Here is a 22,542-nt window from a genome sequence, read left to right as displayed (position 1 = left end):
CATCAGTGAGTCAGTTTTCATTGCCCTGCTGTTTTATTCCCCCACCCTGTCTCCACTTCAATGGCCCCTGTTCCTACAATGTTTCCAGGATTGTTACAGCACGAAGCTGCCTTTTGTGGTCTGATTAAAAATGTTTTAAAGCTGGAATTAAATTGATACAATCTGCTCTGCTGGTTGAATGAGTGATTCCGGCTGTTGCTCTGTGCTCCTGTTGATTGGTATTCATGATACCCTCTGTTTAACAGGGTGTTTACCAAACCTTTTGTTTTGTTGCACAATTCACCCCTGACCCGCTTTTAGTTTGAAAAGTTAGCCAACAAAGTTAGTCCTCACTTTGTCTTCTCTCAGAGCAATTAAGCCAATAATAATATATTTTTTAATATTCAGCATGGGATGTGGTGGGAGGGGGGGGGGCGGTGGCTAGACCAGCATTTGCTGCCCTTATTCAGAGGACATTTAAGTGTAAACCACATTGCTGTGGGTCTGGAATTCACATGTAGGCCATTAGTGAACCAAATGGGTTTTTATGACAATCGGTAATGGTGAGACTTTAAACTCCAGATTTTTGTTGGATTCAAATTTCACCATCTGCTGTGGGATTTGAACCTGGATCCCCAGAGGATTACCCTGGGTCTCTGGAATACTAGTCCAGTGACAGTACCCCTGTGCCAACACCTCCCCCTTGTTGAGGGCTGATATTGATTAAAATGTGAAGCAATCTGGAGCCACCTTGCTCTGGGGCTCAGCGAGCGTGCCTGAATAAAGATTTTTTTTGGAATGTTTCCTCACTCCCCAGTTTTTGTTGTTCCAAGCCCACTGCCGACTTTGGAAATCAGCCGAGACTTGGCAGATTGTACCCTCGTTCTGAGTCAAAAAGTCACATTCCAACCCAGAGACTGGAGCCCGTAATCCAGAATGACTGAATCTCCCACTGCAGTACTGAGTGAGTGCTGTTGGAGGCGCTGTCTCTAGGACAAGGCGTTAAGAACTGAGATAACCCCCATCTGCCCTCTCCGTTGGATGTAAAAGGTCCCACAGCCGCTATTCGAAGAAGAGCAGGGGAGCTCTCCTTGGTGTCCTGGCTGATTTTTATCTCACAAGTACAGCTGCAGCCGTTCTGTGATGTCCATGATCCAACTACACCTAGGTTGACCCCTCTTTCTGCTGCCCTCCTCTTTGCTCTCTAGCAGAGATCAGAGATCTCTCTAGCTTTTCAGCTCTCGACATTTTCTTCTCTGGATGTCACTTTTTAGAGTTTTTACTCTTGCAGCTTCAAAAGCCTCTTCATCGCTCCGATGGTCTGTGCATGGAATTTTTAGCATTCGTCTAAGCATCCACGTTTCAAAGGCCTCTATTTTCTTCCAATTCTTGTCCAGGATTCTGAGGCCGACAGGAAAGTGGATAGAACGCAGCATCCTGTGAGTTTTTTTTTCCTTTCTACAGGCTTGGGTTTTCTTGTTCGCAAAATTACTTCTGGCTATTTCTATCCTCTTTCTAACTTCAGCATCACATCTGCCATCTCCTGCTATCATTTGTCCTAAATAGACAAACTTATCCACTTGTTCCAGTGTGACACCATCCACTTCAATATTCATTCTAGTTTCTTCTTGTTGCAAGGCTGGCCAAGTTGCTACTATCAATGATAACAGTTGATCTGCAGACAGTTTTTGGGGGGAAACATTAAGTTTAGTTACAACATACTCAGCAGCAACTGCACACATGCTTTCAACTCCAACTCTATTTCTGCACTGACTGCCGAGGTAGCCCACGCTACTCTCCTATTGGTTACGATAGATCATGTGATCTTCCTTAAGTATTATTCTTAAAGGTACATTACACTAAACAAAGCCATAATTACTGCACTTCTAATGTATTCCTTCTGATTATCATTGTTTTTTTGTCTTTTTGATGTTCATACTCAATCCATATCCTAAACTTCTAGATTTTAGTTGATCTACAATAGTTTGCAGGGTCTCTTTTGATTCTTCAAGTAGCGTTGTCCCCCTAGCCAACATCATGAGAAAACAGTTTACCTGATCATTATCTGTTTGTGGGAGCTTGTTGAGCAGTTGACTGCCGTGTTTCCTATATTGCAACAGTGGCCAAACTTCAAAAGACACCTCACTGGCTGTAAAGCACTGCGGGACGTCCTGAGGTTACGAAAGATGCTATAGAAATGCAGGTCTGTCGTCTTGACATGCCGTTTTCCAGACTGGTGAACTTTCAACAGTTATTCTCCAGCGCTGGTCTGCCTGCTCTCACAGCTGTACAAAATGAAGGGAGCAATGTCTTTTGAGTGAGACATTACAAACCAAGTCCCGTCTGCCTGCTCAGGAGAATGGAAATCCATCCAGTGATTTCGGCTGGGAGGCTGTTATACGTGGACTTGGGCTGATCTCTCACGGCCATCATGGTTGAATAACCTGAATTGTCACTTGGGTGAGGTACAGCACAGCTGCCTGGCACACTCAAGTCCACAACTACTTAAGGATAGAGAAAAATTAAATCAAAGGTTTTCTTTTATTTTTTTTTCAAGGAATTTGGGCAGTGCTGGCCAGGCCAGCATTTATTGCCCATCCCTAATTGCCCCTTGAGAAGGTGGTGGTGAGCTGCCACCTTGAACCGCTGCAGTCCATGTGGTGTAGGTACACCCACAGTGCTGTTAGGGAGGGAGTTCCAGGATTTTGACCCAGCGACAGTGAAAGAACGGCTGATATATTTCCAAGTCAGGGTGGTGCGTGGCTTGGAGGGGAACTTCCAGGTGGTGGTGTTCCCCATGTGTCTGCTGCCCTTGTCCTTCTAGATGGTAGAGGTCAAGTGCTGTTGAAGGACCCTTAGTTGAGTTCCTGCAGAGCGATTTGTAGACGATACACATTGCAACTGCTGGGCATCAGTGGTTGATGGATTGAATGTTTAAGGTGGTGGATGAGCGACTGATCAAGTGGGCTGCTTTGTTGTGGATGGTGTGGAGCTTCTTGAGTATTTTTGGAGCTGTGCTCAGCCAGACAACTGGGGAGTAATCCATTACGCTCCTGACTTGAGCCATGCAGATGGTAGGCAGGTTTTAGGGAGTCAGGAGGTGAGCTATTCACAGCCTCTGGCCTGTTCTTGTAGCCACACTATTTATATGGCTACAGTTATATGGACGAGAGCGGGCAGCTAACATTTCAAAAAAATATGCATCTCAGCTCAAATATGAACGTCCATAATTAATAAAACAAAATACAGAATGTATTCAATTGTTAAAATATAAACCTTTTTGATTTGGGTTTACTTTTGAGTTGTAACTCTGGCATTAGAAGTTGTTCATGGTCCTAATTCTGTAAATTCCCCTAGAGGATTTAACGAGCTAAGGTTACCATGGAAACCATGCATGCACTTCCTGTTCTCAAGGCTTGAGGCCCTCGCTCCCAATTGGTCACTTCCTCTGAGTTTATTAATAGCTTTGCAGTGTCCCTGTTCGCCTAGATTAGGTCTTTGGTTTGAGTGATATTTGAAACCTGAAAATGCTGAGTGTGTCTTTTATCAAGTGCTCCACCATGGGTGACACCTGAGCACGTCATGTCACGACATCTTGTTAAGGTGGTAAGTGTTAGCTAGGCCAACAATCCATCAGCCGACACAACAGCATGCATTTATATAGCGCCTTTAACATAGTGAAACATCCCAAGATGCTTCACAGGATCATTGTCTGACAAAGAGGGTTGCGAGTCTCTGGAACTCTCTTCCCCAGAGAGTGATGGAGGCAGGGTCATTAAATGTTTTTTAAGGCAGAGATAGACAGATCCTTGATTGAAAAGGGAGTGAAAGGTTATCGGGGGGTAGGCGGGAATGTGGAGTTGAGGCCAAGATCAGATCAGCCATGATCTTACTGAATGGCAGAGCAGGCTCGAGGGGCCAAATGACCTACTCCTGCTCCTAATTCATATGTTCCTATGTAAAATTTGACACTAAGCCACATGAGATATTAAGACTGCTGACCAAAAATAAAGATCTAAATCTTAAGGAGTGAATTCTGATCTTAGTGCCCAGGCAGTAAGGGCACTGATGGCAATGATGGCGCAATGAAAATCGAGGATGCGCAAGAGGCCAGAACTGGAGAAGCACGGGGGTGTTGTTGGGCTGGAGGAGGTTACAGAGACAGGGAGTGGGGAGGCCATAGAGGGATTGGAACACAAGGATGAGAACTTTTGAATTCCAGATGTTGTGGAAGGAGCAAATGGAGGTCACTGAGCACAGTGGGTGATGGGTGAACAGGACTTGGTGTGAGCTAGGTTACAGAGTTCGAGATATGCTCAAATTTATGGGGGGTGGAATGTGGGAGGTCACCTTGGAGAGCGTGGGAATAATCAATTCTGGAGGTAACAAAATCATGGATGAGGATGTGTACCAGATACAGAGGCACTGGAGGGAATGCAAAAAATATTCACAAGGGTGATACCAAAATCGAGAAACTACAATTAACAGGAAAGCCTGAACAGGCTGGGGCTCTTCTCCCTTGAAAAGAAAAGGCCGAGGGGGTGACCTGATAAAGGGTTTTAAAATTATGAAGGGGTTCAATAGGGTAGATGTAAAAAAAGATGTTTCCACTTGGGGATGGCGGGGGGGGGAACGGAGATCAGAACTATGGGCCATAAATAAAAGATAGTCACTGATGAATCCAATTGGGAATTCAAGAGAAATTTCTTTACCCGGAGAGTGGTGAGAATGTGGAACTCGATCGCTAACGCAGGGAGAGGCTGAAGAGAATAACTTAGATACATTTAAGGGGAAATTGAACAAGGACAAAGTCCAAAGAAATAGAGGAAAATGTTGAAAGGGTGACATGAAGTGGGGTGGGAGGTGGCTCATGTGGAACATCAACCTTGACAAAGACCAGTTGGGCCAAACAGCCTGTTTCTGTGCTGGGAATTCTATGTAATTCCAAGTGCAGAGCAGCCTATTTCAGATTTCCAGCTTCGGCAGTATTTTGCTTTTATTTTTGAGGTTTTTTTTCCCCATCTCAGTGGAATGTCAAACTAGAATGAACATAGGTGACCTCAACCAGAACAGTAGTTCAGACATTACAATTAGCCTAAACGATTGAGGGCGGAGAGAAATCAGCCTGCTCCTAATCCCAAATAGCACCCAGTGGATCCTGTGGAAAAGGATCCCCAGGGATCACAGTGATGCCCTGTGATGAAAACAAATATAGAGCAGAATCGTCTAAGTGCGGTAGCCGGCTGGAAAAAGGATGTTTTACTTGTCGGCCGCAATGGTGGCTCTTCACGCCATATCATCCCAATCCCGCTGCATTAATCGTGCATTCCCGGGAAACCCGTCACTTCGATGGTAGGCGGGCTCCGATTCACCCACCGCTTCATCACGCCGGGCATTTAAAGTGCAGCCATGTGGACACCTCTCGGTGCTCCCAGCCCACAACTGCTGAAAGAAGACATGGCCCCGCAAGACACCAAGACTGCACCCCCCCAACACCCCCCCCCCACCCCTTCCCGGTTTAGTAACACGTCCCTTGAGTGCCTCTCAGACACCGTGGAGGCCCGCTGTGCTGTCCTCTACCCCCTGCTCCGGCTGCAGGAGGGACAGCAATGTTACCACTCCGGCTTGGTAGGCGATGGTTGTGTTGGTCAGTGGCTGTGCTGCACAGAAGAGGTTCACCATCCAGTGCAGAAAGAGGATGAATGATCTCAACCATGTCGCCAGGGTAAGGCAACCACCTCGTCACTCTAAACTCACACTCACAAGCCCATCATACATTCAATGGCATCTCACCCACTGCCAGCTCAAGGGACATCACCACCCATTCTCTCTCTCTCACACCCTCACATGTCCATCTGGCCTCATCTCCCTCCAGGAGGCTGCCTCCTCAGCCCTTACCACCTTAAAGCCACTTGCACAGATCAACTTGTGCCCCACTCCCACCCTGGGATACCCCCCCCCAACCTTCCCGAGCACTGTCCTCAACCTGCAGCCTCTTCCCTTGCCTGAGGCCACTACTCCCTCTTCCCCAAGCAAGCCCTAGCCCTGTGGCCAATGAGAAGCCTTATAGCTGGTGTGGTAGGTAGAGGACAGCTCCAGAACCCCCCCAAAAGTGATGCGGTGCTGCCTGCGAAGCCTGGCGCTGATGACTGCAAGTGCTGGCCGAAGCAAGTCTCGAGGGAAGTGCAGCTCACCAGGCGCACATCACACGTGTGTACGGTTGTGAAACAGGTCAGCCCGTGCAATCAGGGTTCCAGATGATCCAGTACAGGGGGTTGATTCTGGCGAGCTGGGCTTATAATGATGTGCAGATGTATTACAATGAGGGCGGCGGGGAAACACAGCCCGCCATTGACGGGTAGAGTGGACGATAGCAAACTGGTTTCACAACGCTGTGGAACCGGTTTTTGGCCTTCTCACAGAAGATTTCACCCATAGAAAAGAAAGAAATAATTTTAATATCCATAGTGCCAGGCACAACATCAGGACATCCCAAAGCACTTTACAGCCAGTGAAGTATTTTTGAAGTGCAGTCACTGTTGTTGGAAATGTAGCAGCCAATTCGCACAAAGCACACTCTCACAAACAGCAATGTGATAATGTCCAGACAGCCTGTTTTTCTGATGTTGATTGAGGGACAAATATTGGTCCAAGGCTCCGAGGAGACTCCACTGCTCTTCTTGGAAGTAATGTTTGTGGAATATTTCACATCCACCTGAGCAGCAGGTTTAACATCTCTTCCAAAAGATGGTACCTCTGACAGTGCAGCACTCCTTCAGTACTACTCTTGGAATGCCAGTCTGGATTATGTGCTTGAGTTTCCAGAATGGGATTTGAATGTTTACATGAGGGAGGAAGCCCAAATTATGACATACCAGGCTGCCTTTAATCAGTTTTCGTGCTTATAAATACATCTTAAAATGTCCTTTTGGGTGTGGGCACACAGAACATTGCGCCAGCTTGAGTCAGTACCTTGGGAGAGGAGAGGAAAAACTGAGGGTAATGACACTCCATCATTTCCAAAGTAACAGCAAAGATCATTTGGCATAGCAAAGCCAAGCCTGAACGATGGAGTTGCCTAATGTGCATTTTATTTGATTTCACAGTGGGCCTGGGGAATAAATTCCATTCACTGCAAGTCAAATTTTCCACTTTCAGCTCCCGGGCCCTGTATGTTCAGCCAGGCACAGCAAGCTCTCCACAACCTACCTGGCCTCAGTCCCTGGGTTTGACAAAGCTCAGGAACTAAATGAAACAGGAGGTTCAGATTACTGATTTTCAGCACACACCATACAAGCTCCTCACTTATTAATGCTGCACTTGCTTCATGCTTTCTTAGTCCTGTCCATATAAATGTCTATACATGTCTCTCACCCTCCATGTGCCCCCGTGTCCGTTCTCTCCCTCTCTCTCTCTCCCCTCCCCCGTCTTCTTTCTCTCCCTCTCTCTTCCCCCCCATGTTCCTTCTCTCCCTCCCCCTCTCTCTCTCTCCCCTCTCCCCATGTTTGTTCTCTCTCTCTCCCCTCCCCACCGCGTTCATTCTCTCCCTCTCTTTCCTCCCCCCGTGTTCGTTCTCTCTCTCTCTCTCCCCTCTCCCCCCATGTTTGTTCTTTCTCTCTCTCCCCTCCCCACCATAGTCGTTCTCTCCCTCTCTCTCTCTCCTCCCTCCCCTCATGTTCCTTCTCCCTCTCACTCTCTTTCTCCCTCTCTCTCTCTCCCCTTCCCCCGTGTTCGTTCTCTCCCTCTCTCTCTCCCCTCCTCCCCGTGTTCCTTCTCTCCCTCTCCCTCCTCCCCCCATTTTTGTTCTCTCCCTCTCTCTCCTCCCCCCATGTTCCTTCTTTCCCTCTCCCTCTCTCTCCTCCCCATGTTCTTTCTCTCTCTTTCTCTCCTCCCCGCCGTGTTCCTTCTCTCCCTCTCTCTCTCTCCCTCCCCTCGTGTTCCTTCTCTCTCTCTCTCCCCTCCTCCTGTGTTCCTTCTCTCCCTCTCTCTCTCTCCCCTCCCCCCGTGTTCCTTCCCTCCTTCTCTCTCTCAGTTTTGAGTAAATTAGACAGCATTTCCTAAACCTTTCCCTTTGAGATCTTTGTAATTAAAGGCCTCGATTAGCTAAGCCCTGAAGTCTATTCGAGGCTAAATGCAGTTGTCACTTTCTCAGACAGAAAGCTGCCTGACTGCTCCTTTCGGGGAGGGGTCAGGGTATCTCCAGGTCAGAAGAAAAGCAACATGAAAAGATTGGCTCTCTTTTTGCATTCTTTCACCAGATTGCCCAATTGTCATTTTGTGCATCAGCAAAATACAATAGATGCTGGAAGTAATCTAAAATAGAAACAAAAGGTACTGGCAATATTTAGCAGACAAAAGGTCATCGGCTTGAGATGTTCCCTCTGTTTCTCTCTCCACAGATGCTGTCAGACCTGCTGAGTGTTTGCAGTATTGTCTGTTTTTATTTCAGTTCTGTTTTGTGTTGGACAAGGGTGTGAATGTATCCGATCCACAGTGCTCTTTCCAAGAGGAGCAGGGGAGCTCTCTCTGGTCTGTCCTGACCAATATTTATCCGTTGACCAATGTCAGTAAGAACAAATTATCTGGGCATTATCACACTGCTGTCTGTGGGATCTTGCTGTGCACTGATTGGCTGTTCATGCAGATGCATAAATGGTTACAGTGCAGAAGGAGGCCAAAAGGCCCTTTGTGTCTGTGCTGGCTCCCCTGCAACAGCAACCCACCCAGTCCCATTGCCCTAGCCTTTCCAACTGAGCCCGGCAATGTTTTTGCTCTTTAGATAATTGTCTAATTCTCTTTTGAAAGCCATGATTGAATCTGCTTCCACCCCACTCTCAGTCAGTGCATTCCAGATCCTAACTACTCACTGTGTAAGAACCTTTCTCTTTGTGTTGCCATTGCTTCTTTTGCCAATCCCCTTCAATCAGTGTCCTCTGGTTCTCGATCTTTCTGCCGATAGGAACAGTTTCTCTCTATCTACTAGACCCCTCATGAATTTGAATACCTCCATAAAACCGTATCTTAATCTTCTCCTACTCTAAGGACTACAACCTCAGCTTCTCCAAACTATCTACATAACTGAAGCCCCCCCCATCCCTGGAACCATTTTTGTGAATCTTTTCTGCATCCTCTCATGTGCCTTCACATCCTTCCTAAAGTGCAGTGTGCAGCTCAGGACACAATACTCCAATTTCCTAGATTGGAATGGCAACTACACTTCGGAAGAACTTCATTGGCTATAGCTTTGGGATGTTCTGAGGTAGACGGGATTTTTTTTAATACCTCATTCGAAAGGCGGTTCTGCCAAGAGTGCAGCTGTCCCTCAGTACTGCACTGGGAGTGTCAGCTTAGATTTGTGCTCAAGTGTACGCCAGTCTAGTAGACAATGGAGATGGAGGGTATTAGAAGGAAGCGTTTCTTTAAACAACACTGAAATTGTCTGAGCTGAAGTCCTATTCTGTACAGACTAAGGGAACCCAGAATTCGATCTGTAGGCCGTGCTGATCAAGCTGATCTCAGTTGGGATAACGGCAGGGGCCGAGAGTTGGCTGCTAGGTTTGGGAAGAGACGGACAGTTGGTATTTCTGCTCCTATCTGTTACATGGATGAAAACACGCACATATGGAACTGGTTGGGATTAGAGAGCGGGCTCAGCTGTGATATTATCTGATGGTCCCACTGACCGTCACTGGACACCGGAATAATGGATTCATGTATTAGCCCTGAGCTCTGGAATTTCTTCCCTAAACCTCTTCATCTCTCTTTCCTCCATTAAGATGCTTCTTTCAACTTTCCACTTTGACAAAGCTTCTGAATCACTTGTCCTAATGTCCCCTCCTTTGGCTCGGTGTCAAAGCTTTGTCTTATTTATGCTCCTGGCTAGCACCTTGGGATGCTTTACTACATTACAGGTGCTATATAAATGTAAGTTGTTGTTGGAACTGGTAAGCAATTGGTGGCAATTAAATTGGGCTCTGATAGAGATAGCCAAGTCCTTCATGAGAGAAGGATGATTAAAAAGCAAAGTGGACTCAGACATCTTAAGACCATAAGACCATAAGGCATAGGAGCAGAAATTAGGCCACTCGGCCCATCGAGTCTGCTCCGCCATTCAATCATGGCTGATAAGTTTCTCAACCCCATTCTCCCACCTTCTCCCCGTAACTTTTGATCCTCTTACCAATCAAGAACCTATCCATCTCGGTCTTAAATACACTCAATGACCTGGCCTCCACAGCCGTCTGTGGCAATGAATTCCATAGATTCACCACTCTCTGGCTAAAGAAGTTTCTCCTCATCTCTGTTCTAGAAGGTCTTCCCTTTACTCTGAGGCTATGCCCTCGGATCCTGGTTTCTCCCACTAATGGAGACATCTTCCCCACGTCCACTCTATCCAGGCCTTTCAGTATTCTGTAAGTTTCAATCAGATCCCCCCTCATCCTTCTAAACTCCATCAAGTATAGACACAGAATCCTCAAACGTTCCTCATATGTTAAGCCTTTCATTCCTGGGATCATTCTCGTGAACCTCCTCTGGACCCTCTCCAGGGCCACCACATCCTTTCTGAGATATGGGGCCCAAAATTGCTCACAATATTCTAAATGTGGTCTGACCAGAGCCTTATAAAGCCTCAGCAGCACATCCCTGCTTTTATATTCTAGTCCTCTCAAAATAAATGCCAACATTGCATTTGCCTTCCTAACTACCGACTCAATCTGCAACTTAATCTTAAGAGAATCCTGGACTAGGACTCCCAAGTCCCTTTGCACTCCAGATTTCTGAATTCTCTCCCCATTTAGAAAATAGTCTATGCCTCTATTCTTCCTACCAAAGTGCACGACCTCACACTTCCCCACATAGTATTCCATCTGCCACTTCTTTGCCCATTCTCCTAACCTGTCTAAATCCTTCTGCAGCCTCCCCGCCTCCTCAATACTACCTGTCCCTCCACCTATCTTTGTATCATCTGCAAACTTAGCCAGGATGCCCTCAGTTCCTTCATCTAGATCATTAATGTATAAAATGAAAAGTTGTGGTCCCAACACTGACCCCTGCGGAACTCCGCTAGTCACCTCCATCCTGAGAAGGACCCCCTTATCCCCACTCTCTGCCTCCTGCCAGACAGCCAATCTTCTATCTATGCTAGTACCTTGCCTCTAACACCATGGGCTCTTATCTTACTGAGCAGCCTCCTGTGCGGCACCTTGTCAAAGGCCTTCTGGAAGTCCAAGTAGATAACACCCATTGGCTCTCCTTTGTCTAACCTACTCGTTACCTCCTCAAAGAATTCTAACAGATTTGTCAGGCATGACTTCCCCTTGATGAAACCATTCTGACTTTGCCCGATTTTGCCATGCACTTCCAAGTATTCTGAAATTTCATCCTTAACAATGGACTCTAAAATCTTACCAACGACCGATCGGTCTATAGGCTAATTGGCCTATAATTTCCCGTCTTTTGCCTCACTCCCTTCTTAAACAGGGGGGTTACATTAGCAATTTTCCAGTCCTCTGGGACCCTCCCTGACTCCAGTGATTCCTGAAAGATCACCACTAACGCCTCCACTATTTCTTCAGCTATCTCCTTCAGAACTCTGGGGTGTAATCCATCTGGTCCAGGTGATTTATCCACCTTCAGACCTTTCAGTTTTCCTAGCACCTTCTCCTTGGCAATGGCCACCATACTCACCTCTGGCCCCCGACTCTCTTGAACTTTGGGGATGTCACTTGTGTCTTCCACTGTGTAGACTGACACAAAGTACCTATTCAGCTCCTCCTCCATTTCTTTGTTCCCCACTACCACCTCTCCAGCGTCATTTTCCAGTGGCTTAATGTCCACTTTTGCCTCTCTCTTACCCCTTATATATCTAAAAAAACTCTTGCAATCTTCTTTTATATTACTGGCTAGTTTACCCTCATATTTAATCTTCTCCCTCCTAATTTCTTTTTTAGTTGTCCTCTGTTGGTCTTTGTAGGCTTCCCAATCCCCTGGTTCCCACTGCTCTTTGCCGCATTGTATGCTTTCTCTTTAGCTTTTATGCTGTCCCTGACTTCCCTTGTCAGCCATGGTTGCCTTGTCCTCCCTTTAGTATGCTTCTTCTTCCTAGGGATGAATTTTTGCTGTGTCTCCCAAATTACGCCCAGAAACTCCTGCCATTGCTGTTCCACTGTCTTTCCTGCTAGGCTCATCTCCCAGTCAATTCTGGCCAGCTCCTCCCTCATGCCTCTGTAGTTGCCTTTATTTAACTGTAATACCTTTACATCTGATTCCAGCTTTTTCCTCTCAAATTGCAGGGTAAATTCTATCATATTATGGTCACTTCCTCCTAAGGGTTCCTTCACCTTAAGCTCCCTTATCAAATCTGCCTCATTACACATCACTAAATCTAGAATTGCCTGTTCCCTAGTGGGCTCCACCACAAGCTGCTCCAAAAAGCCATCTCGTAGACAGTCTACAAATTCCTTTTCTTGGGATCCACTACCAACCTGATTTTCCCAGTCTACCTGCATATTGAAATCCCCCATGATCACTGTAACCTTGCCTTTCTTACACATCTTTTCTATCTCCTGGTGTATCTTGTGCCCCACATCCTGACTACTGTTCGGAGGCCTGTACATAACTCCCATTATGGTTTTTTTTACTTTTGCAGTTCCTCAACTCTACCCACACAGATTTTACATCATCTGACCCTACATCATTTCTTGCTATCGATTTAATTTCATTTCTTACTAACAAAGCAACCCCAGCCCCTCTGCCAACCTGCCTATCTTTTCGATAGGATGTATATCCTTGGATATTTAGCTCCCAGTCCTGATCCCCTTGCAGCCATGTCTCCGTGATGCCCGCCACATCATACCTGCTAATTTCAATCTGCGCCACAAGCTCATTTACCTTATTTCCTATACTGCGTGCATTCGGATACAACACCTTCAGTCCTGTATTTCCCATCCCCTTTCTCATTGTCGTCCCTTTATCTGATTTGCTTGAAGTTAGATTCCTAGTCCTTTCCAAACACTCTGTCCTATTTTGTGTTCTGGAGACTTTAATAGCCTCTCCTGGGCTCTCCTTTCTTTTCAGTTTTTTCATAATTTTCCATGAAGTTGAATCCATCCCCCACATGCTAACCTGCTGCTTTGTTTCCCATAGTCATACTTCTTAGAGTTTTACCCTTCCCTGCCCCCCCCCGCCACTTTCTAGTTTAAAGTCCTGTTGACCACATTATTTACCCTTTTCGCTAGATCGTGTGTAACATTGTTCTCATGTTATAAAGTGATGATTAAGTCAAAGATAGATTTACTGTTTGACCAGTCTTTGACCATGACCTTGTGACTGCAGTGTGTGTCCCTGTGGTTAAACAGCAGTGATTGTGCTGTTGTATAAGTTGTATTTCAGTTCTATGTGGAATTCCAGCACATTCCAGAGGAAATGGATAACAGACCTCATGTGACGACGGTTGTGAATTTTACTTCATACACATATATGGTAAAAGGTTCCAGTGTCGATGCACTCTGAGTGAGGGTTTCCTGACAGCAATGACTGATGTTAGTCCCCTCGCAGTGTATCTGTCTATTAGATCAGGCCCATTTCCCACTTCCTTCAAGCCTCTCCATTAGCCCTCTCCCCATCGCCCCTCACCCTCTCTCCCCTACATCTTCTTGAGTCTTTAACTTTCATCTCTGATAGAACACAATTTACCCAATTTGCCACACTGTGATAACAAGAGGCATTCATGCTGGACTTTTAATCCCACCCATTCAGCTTGTGAGAGTGTTTCTCTAAACGACATGTCTGGGTGTATGTGTGTGTGTGTGTGTGTGTCTTGCCCCCTCATCTTCTCTGATGCATTGCCCTGGTGGCTGAACCCCCACTATTAGTTTTCTCTGTGGGTTGTACAGAATATCTTGCCATCATTTTCACTGTGAGGGGCTGTAACAGAGAAACTTGCCCTATTTCTCATGTGCACACTCTCCCATTCATGGAATCATAGAAATGAGGCTATTTGGCCCATCATATCCATTCTGGCCGATAAGGAGCCATCCAGCCTAACCCCACCCTCCAGCTCTTGGTCTGTACCCCTGTTGGTTACTGCACTTCCACAGAATATCCAAGTACCCTTTAAGTGTGATGAGGGTTTCTGCCTCTCTCACCCTTTCAGGCAGTGAGCTCCAGATCCCCACCACCCTCTGGGTGAAAAGATTTGCCCTCGAATCCCCTCTAAACCTCATACCGGTTACCCTAAATCTATATTCCCAATTGTGGACTCCAAACTAAGGGGATTAAGTTCTACCTATCCACTCTATCTAGACCCCTCAATTTTATACACTTCAGTTAGGCCTCCTCTGGTCTAAAGAAAACAAACCCATGCCTATCCAAATATCCTCATAATTAAAATTCTCTCATCCAGGCACTATTCTTGTAAATCTCCTCTGTACCCTTACAAATGCAATCACATCCTTCTCAGGTGACCAGAACTGCACACAGTCTTCTGGCTGTGACTTAACTAGCATTTTATACACTTTTTTTGGCATAACCTCCCAGTTCTTATATTCTATCCCTCCGCTAATGAAGACAGGTTGAGAGCCCAGCACTCAGTCAGAGCTCTGTCATTTTTCTCTCCTTCCCACCCAGAGGTTGCTGACCTCTTTTAACCTGTACTCAGTTCCACAGATATTGGCTGCCCCCTCCCAACCCACCTGATATCACCCCCAACCCCACCCCACCCCAACCCACCCTGCCATTTCAAGAGCCATTCTTCATGTCGAAGGGAAGACTCTGGGTGTCAGAAAGATGCTGACTTGTGCAAGATCCCCAGGCCCAGCCCTCCCAAAATACTTGGGTGTCACTGTATCGAAGCACGAACCTTTTTATTTTTGCCTAGAGGAGTGTTGAGGCCATCTGTATAAACACATATTGCTCAGGACAATTACCTCTCGGTACAGTGGGGATTGAGGCCCATGTCCCAAGTGGCTTTGACCACTGGCTGGGGAAGTGGGTGTAAGAAAAGAAAGACTTGCATCTGTATAGCGCCTTTCACCACCTCCGAACATTTACAGCCAATGAATGAGTTTTGAAGTGTGGCCACTGTCATAAAGTAGGAAGCACGGCAAGTCAATTTGTGCACCACAAGCTCCCACAAACCTCAATGTGACAGTGAGCAAATAATCAGTTTTCGTAATGTTGGTGGAGTGATAAATATTGGCTAAGGAACCAGGGAGATCTGCCCTGCTCTTCTTTAAAATAGTGGCCGTGGGATCATTTACAATCACCCAAGGGGAAAGATGGGGCGTCTGTTTAACATCCTATTCAACACTAATGTGTTTGATTCTCAAGGTGACTAGGGATGGGCAATAGAGCAATAATACAATGCAATACAATAATCATAGAGTAGTGCAGCAAAGGAGTAGGCTATTCAGCGCATTGAGTCAGCATTGGCCCTTTTAGAGAACAATTCAGATAAATGCAGCTTTGGCAGTGACATCCATAACCTGAGACCAAACAAGCAGAAGAAAGTCACCCCATTTGTGAGAGTAGCACTGACTTGTTCCGACAGGGATAACTATCGGGAGGTGATTGGAAACATTGTGAAGGTACATTATCTTGATTTGTCTTTTCTCTTACTCCTAGACCTCAAGGAGCTCAAAATGGGACAAAGCTGTCTGCAATGTACAAAATACTTGCTGTTCATCTTCAACCTCATCTTCTGGGTGAGTAAATGCTTATCTCTCTCTCTATTTGGTAACATTTGTATTCATTCAGGTGAATGGAGTGTTGTGGGGTCAGTGTTGATGTACAATAAGGCTCTCTCTAAACTGATGATGGCAGCTCCTGCTGCACCAGCCTCCATGTGAGATTGCCAATGAGTGATGCACTCAGGACCCATGCCCACGGGAAACTGGATTGAGATGAGGTCCTTGATCGTACTGCGAGTGGAACCCTTTATTCGCAGAGGCTCCTCTCTGATATAGTCACTGCCTGCAGTGGGACTGTCACAGCCCCATCCTGTCACAATGACAGTTTGCGATGGGTCAGTCCATCGCTGCAGCCTAGTTCTAGCCAGGTCAGTTTAGCCGAGCATATATACCTGACATGTCGCTGCCTGAATCTCTCTACTCCCTATGATGTTTCTCTTTGCAGTCATGACCTTTGTTGAACGATGTCAGTGAGTGCCAACTACAAGTTCTGCAATAAAAACAAGTCCAAAATTATCAGTATAATCAGCAACATCTAATTATTTGCTGGAACTAGGCTAGAGATCGCAAAAATAATAAGATAAAATTAAAGGCGCTCTATTTGAACGCACACAGCATTCGCAACAAGGTAGATGAATTGACGGCACAAATATAAGTAAACAAATATGACCAAATTGCCATTACAGAGAGTGGGGGCATGGTGATCAAGGTCAGGAACTGAAAGTTCCAGGGGGATTCAGTATTTAGGAAGGATAGGCAAAAAGGAAAAGGCAGTGGTATCACACTGTTAACAAAAGATTGATCAGTACATTAGTGAGAGAGGACCTTAGACCGGAAGATCAAGATGTATAATCATTTTGGGTGGAGCTAAGAAACAACAAGGGACAGTAAACTTGGGACGAATTGTTTGTAGACCACAAAGTAGTAGTGGTAATGTAGGGCACGGTATAAATCAGGAAATTAGATGTGCATGTCCAGTAATCATGGGGGACTTCAATTAACATATGGACTGGGTAAATCTAATTGGCACTAATGCTGAGGACAAATTCCTGGAATGTAAACACAATGCTTTTCTAGAACCAACTAGAGAATGGACTATTTTAGTATTGTGCAATAAGAAAGGAGTCATTAATAATCTAGTTGTAAAGGAGCCTTAGGGAAGAGTGACCATAACATGATAGTATTTTACATGAAGTATAAAGTTGATGTGGTTTAATCAAAAAACCTTTAATCTTAACAAAGGAAACTACCAAAGTACGAGGGGCAAATTGGCTGAAGTAGATTGGGGGACTACATTAAAAGGTATGATGGTAGACAGGCAACTGCTGGCGTTTAAAGAATTAGTAAGTACATGATTTGCAATGAATTGACATTCTTTTAACGCACAAAAACCAGTGGGAAAAGTGATCCAATCATGGCTAACAAGAGAAGTTAAAGATTCTATTAGACCAAAGGAAGATGCTTATAAAAGTTGCCAAAAAGAGATTAAGAACATTTTAAAATTCAGCAAAGGAGAACCAAGAGATTAATAAAGAAAGAGAAAATACGATATGAAAGTAAATTAGCAAGGAACATAAAAACGGACTGTAAAAGCTTCTATAGGTATGTAAAAAGGAAAATATTAGCAAAGACAAATGTGGGCCCATTACAGGCAGAGAATGGAGAATTTATAATGGGGAATAAGGAAATGGCAAAGCAACTAAATAAATATTTTGTGTCTGTCTTCACAGAGGAAGATACAAAAAAAACCTTCCTGAAATATTGGGGAGCCAAGAGATTAGTGAGATTGAGGACCTGAAAGAAATTAGTATTGGTAAAAAAAGAAGTGCTGGAGAAATGAATGGGACTGCAAGTTGATAAATCCCCTGGACCCAATGATCTACATCCCAGAGTGTTGAAAGAGGTGGCTGTAGAAATAGTGGATGCGTTGGTGATCATTTTTGAAATTCTATAAATTCTGGAATGGTGCCTGCAGATTGGAAGGTAGCAATTGTGAACCCACTATTTTAAAAAAAGGAGGGAGAGAGAAAACCAGGAACTACAGTCCTGTTAGCCTGCCATTAGTAGCAAGGAAAATGCTAGAATCTATTATAAAGGATGCGATAACTAGGCACTTGGAGATTGAGGAGACTGGGCCTATATTCTTGAGAGTTTAGAAGAATGAGAGGTGACCTCATTGAATTGTACAAAATTCTTACAGGGCTTGACAGGGTAGGTGCACAAAGGATGTTTATCCTGGTTTGGGGGTGGGGGGGGGGGGTCTAGAACCAGGGGCCACAGTTTCAGAATAAGGGGTAGGCCATTTAGGACTGATGAGGATGAATTTCTTCAGTCAGAGGGTGGTGAATCTTTGGAATTCCCTACCCTAGAGGCTGTGGAGGCTCAGTCATTGAGTATGCTCAAAGTAGAGGTCAATAGATTTCTAGATACCAATGACAGTGTTGAGGTAGAAGATCACCCGTGACCTAGGTAAGTGGTAGAGCAGGTTCAAGGGGCCAAATGGCCTACCTGTGTTCCTAATGGAGGAGAGCCCAAGTACTTTTAATACTGGAATACACTTGATTTGGAAATGAATTTGTTACTCATAAAATATTAGCCTTGACCAAGGACCAGCCAGATTAAATTTCAGATATAAAATATGGCGGGTGGGGGGGGGGGAGTTATTTAAACAGCAAATTTATTCCTTGACACTTTCCTATTCCTTTAATAAGATGGAGGACTGCTTCATAGAGTTTCTACAGGAACAGAGCATTCAGGGCCTCTCCCATTCACATCGGGTCCAACTCCAGTGAGTGTTGGGGGGAGGGGGGCTCCATGCTGATATGCTTTGGCTTCACTGCAACTGTACAGAGAGCCTGAGCCAAGCATAATAGACCTTGGCTTTAGACTGCAGTTGGACTCTGCCAAAGAAGTTGGGAGCAGTGCCCAACAATGTGACCTACTAACAGCAACCAAATCCAAATCATCTGACAATGGAATCAACTCTTGCAGAAGCCTGCGTTCTCGCATAAAACGCTGCTCCGTGTACAAGGATGACTACAGTTACCATGGAAACTCTTCCATTCAACCTATGGGTTAGTTAATGAACTAAAATAGAACCTTGCCTTTTATGCTCTGACCTTGGGGTGTTCCAAAGTGCCCCACAGCTAATGATTTATCTTTTGAAGCGTACTCACTGTTGGAATGTAGTTGACTCTGAGTCAGAAGGTCAGGGGTTTAAGACCCTCTCCAGATAATTTAGCTCTCAATTCCAGGCTGACACTCCCATTGCAGTACTGAGGGAATGCTGCACTCTCAGAACATAAAAAATTTTAAAAATAAGAGCAGGTGTAGAACATACAGCTGCTTGCACCTGCTCTGCCATTCAATCCAATCTTGGCTGATCTTCTGCCACAACACTTTCCAGCCCACTCCCCATATCCTTTGATTCCCTGAGAAATCAAAAATCTACCAATCTCAGTCCTTAAATATATTCAGCAATGCCGCATCTACAACCTTCTGGGTTAGAAATTCAAAAGGTCCACAACCCTTTGAGTGAAGAAATGTTTTCACATCTCAGTCTTAATGATTGATAATGATTAATTAATTCTTTATCCTAAGACTGTGCCCCTGTGTCTTCCCCAGCCAAGGGAAACAACCTCTCAGTGTCTATCCTGTCAAGCCCCTTTGGTATCTTGAATGTTTCAGTGAGATCACCTCTCCTTCTAACCTCCAGAGAAGACAGACCCAGTTTACTCAGCCTGTCATCATTGGACAACCTGCTCATTCCAGAAACCAATCTAGTGAACATTTGCTATTCGGCCTCCAAGGCTAGTATACCAAGGCTAGTATACTCTTCCTTAGATATGGAGACCAAAACTGGGCACTGTATTCCAAGACTGGTCTCCCCAGAGCCCTATACAATTGTAGCAAGATTTCTTCGTTCTGGTACCGCAATCCCTTTGCAATAAAGGCCATCTGGCCATTTGCCTTCCCAATTATTTGCATTCACTGAGGTGCAGTCTTTTAGATGAAATATTAACTGAGTCTGCCCCTCTCACATAAAAGATCCCATGGCACTATTTCGAAGGAGGGCAGGGGATTCATCCCCAGTATCCTGGCCAGTTTTTATCCTTCAATCCACATCACTTGAAAAAGAACGGATCATCTGATCATTATCACATTGCTGTTGGTGGGATCTTACTTTGTGCAAATTGGCTGCCCTGTTTCCTACATTACAACAGTAACTATACTTCAACAGTACCTAATTGGCTGTACTGTGCTTTGAGATGCCTGGAGGTAGTGAAAGGTGTTGTATAAATATATCTCTAATGCCCCTCTAATATAAAGGTCCTTCGACAGCACCTTCCAAATCCCACAACCTCTACCACTTAGAAGGACAAGGGCAGCAGATAAATGGGAACACCACCACCTGGAGTTCCCCTCCAAGTCATGTACACCATCCTGATTTGGAAATATATCGCTGCTCCTTCACTGGTGCTGGGTCAAAATCCTGGAACTCCCTCCCTAACAGCACTGTGGGTGTTCAGACAACACACGGACTACAGTGGTTTAAGAAGGCAACTCACCACCACCATCTCAAGGGCAATTAGGGATGGGCAATAAATGCTGGCCTAGCCAGCGACACCCACATCCCATGAATGAATGGGGGGAAAAAAACCCCTAGCACGGCTCTGATTAGAATCAGTTAACTGATTTGTGAATGAACATCAAATTGGGGTCTTTACAGCCAAGATGGCTCATCACCAAGGTTGGGAATGCAGTGAACCAACAGAACCATCAAGAGAGTTCACCAACGTGCTAACTTTCCACTGCATTGCCTGCTGTGCCGTGGCATGATTTGCACCCACGTCCCATTCCGCCTTCTCCTTTGCTGAACTATATTGACTCCTGATCCAGCAGCCCCTGAATTTTAAAATTCTCATCCTTGAGCTCAAATCCCTCCATTTCCTCACCCCTCCCTATCTCTGTAATCTCCTTCAGCCCTTACAACCCTCTAAGATTTCTGTGCTCCTCCGATTCTTACCTCTTGCAAACTTCCCCTCATTTGACAGCCATGCCTTCAGTCACCTTTATCCCAACCTCTGGAATTAAATTGCCAAAGCCCCTCAGTCTCTCTGCCTCTCTCTCTCTCTCGTCCTTTAAGACACTCCTAAAATCTAATGGCCTTGGGTCACCAGCTGTAATATCCCTGAAGAGTGATATTGGACTTGAAATATTAACTGTTTCTCTTTCCACAGATGCTGCCAGACCTGCTGAGTGTTTACAGCACTCTCTGTTTTTATTTCCGATCTCCAGCATCTGCAGTATTTTGCTTTAATATTATTGTAATATCTCCTTATGTGGCTCAGTGTCAAATTTTCTCTGAAATCCCTCCTGTGATGATGCTCCTGTGAAGAGCCTCCGGACATTCTTTAAAGGTGCTGTGCGGTTATTTATATAGTTATAGTTATGCGAGTTATTATATCTTGTTGCAGCTGGGGGGCTGTGGGCTTCTGGGAGTCGGAGTGTGGCTAGTGATAACGCAGGGAAACTTCGTGACACTCTCCTCATCCTTTCCGTCTCTCACCGCGGCCAACTTCTTCATTGCTGCCGGCTCCGTCATCATGATCGTGGGATTCCTGGGCTGCCTTGGTGCGGTGATTGAAAACCGTTGCCTCCTGCTTAGTGTGAGTACTGAATTACATCAAATTTAACACACTGGGAACAGGCCATTCGGCCCAGCAGGGTGGAGGGGTGGTCTCAAGCATGGAGTTTCTGTTTAGTGGAGGTTTGGTATGAGAGTGTCAGCTCTCATCCATAACTCACGCTGTCACTCTGTGTGCTAACTGTGGCTCCGTGGGTAGTGGTCTTGCCTCTGGGTCAGTAGGTAGTGAGTTCAAATCTCGGCTCCAGAGGCATGAGCACAAAATCCAGGCTGACACCCCTTGAGGAGTACCAGAAGAGTGCTGGACTGTTGGAGGTGCATTTTTCAGATGAGATATTAAGCCAAGGCCCCATCTTCCCTCTTAGGTGGACATAAAAAGACCTTATGGCTATTATTGTGCAGTTTACTGGTCTGCCCTGTGCTCCTGCACCTACTCGACCAAAGTTCTTTAAACAGCACTCACACATTCAAAAGATAGCAGAGAATTTCTGTTTCGCAGTTTGGACTGGATTTGAAGCCAGATTTGGGTCTTGATTCTCAGCCCAGGCCAGTAGTTTTGTCCTTGGGTCATAGGTTCTGAATGGTCTGATCCATCACTGTCTGATGCTCATGATGGGGCAGATTGCTGATTTCAGTTGGTTTCCAATTCCAACTTCTCACAACATCCTTCTTTCCTGCAGTTCTTTGTGGTGCTTCTGATCATCTTCCTCCTCGAAATGATCATCGGAATCTTGTTCCTGTGTAACCAAGAAACTGTAAGTGTGGGTTCTGGGGCAATTTTCCCATTTCGCCCAAACATTAACATGAATGGTTCTTGACTAACCCCCACCCCACCACTGACCCAGTCTAACAGGCACCAACACAATATGCGCTGAAATCCCAAAACAATGTTGGTCTAGTCCATCAACTGGGGTCTGGTATTGGCTCCGATTGATCAACCTGTGGTGTCAGATCTGATCAACCATTCGATGTCTCCTTGAATTCATAATTCATTGATCAAGCAGTATCTGATCAATCAGCCAGCTATTGGCATTGGAACTGATTGATTGCCTGCACAAAACCCATGTCCTCCTTTTATTGTGTATTGATCCTAGATAAACCTTTACGCAAAGGAGGAGCTCAGAAACGGGCTGAAATTCTACAACACATCTGGAAACGCAGGGCTGACGAATGGCTGGGACATTGTGCAGACAGATGTAAGGTCACTCCATGGATATACTTGCCTCT

The 22,542-nt window shown here is 45.4% G+C and overlaps 1 protein-coding gene across 2 annotated transcripts in view; it reads left to right on the top strand.

Moving 5' to 3' along the window:
• Positions 1-22,542, top strand: part of LOC121271790 (tetraspanin-4-like) — a 47,512-nt gene that overhangs the window by 15,605 nt on the left and 9,365 nt on the right. For both annotated transcript variants that reach the window (XM_041178069.1, XM_041178070.1), the window contains exons 2-5: positions 15,604-15,683; positions 21,146-21,337; positions 21,996-22,070; positions 22,410-22,511. In XM_041178069.1, coding sequence (XP_041034003.1) covers positions 15,621-15,683; positions 21,146-21,337; positions 21,996-22,070; positions 22,410-22,511 — 432 coding nt within the window. In that variant the 5' untranslated portion in view covers positions 15,604-15,620. The remainder of the gene's footprint in view (positions 1-15,603; positions 15,684-21,145; positions 21,338-21,995; positions 22,071-22,409; positions 22,512-22,542) is intronic.

Source organism: Carcharodon carcharias, chromosome 31 (assembly GCF_017639515.1).
Source record: "Carcharodon carcharias isolate sCarCar2 chromosome 31, sCarCar2.pri, whole genome shotgun sequence".
Classification (NCBI taxonomy): domain Eukaryota; kingdom Metazoa; phylum Chordata; class Chondrichthyes; order Lamniformes; family Lamnidae; genus Carcharodon; species Carcharodon carcharias.
The sequence above is the reverse complement of the archived record's forward strand: the minus strand, read 5'-3'. Positions and strand labels throughout refer to the sequence as shown.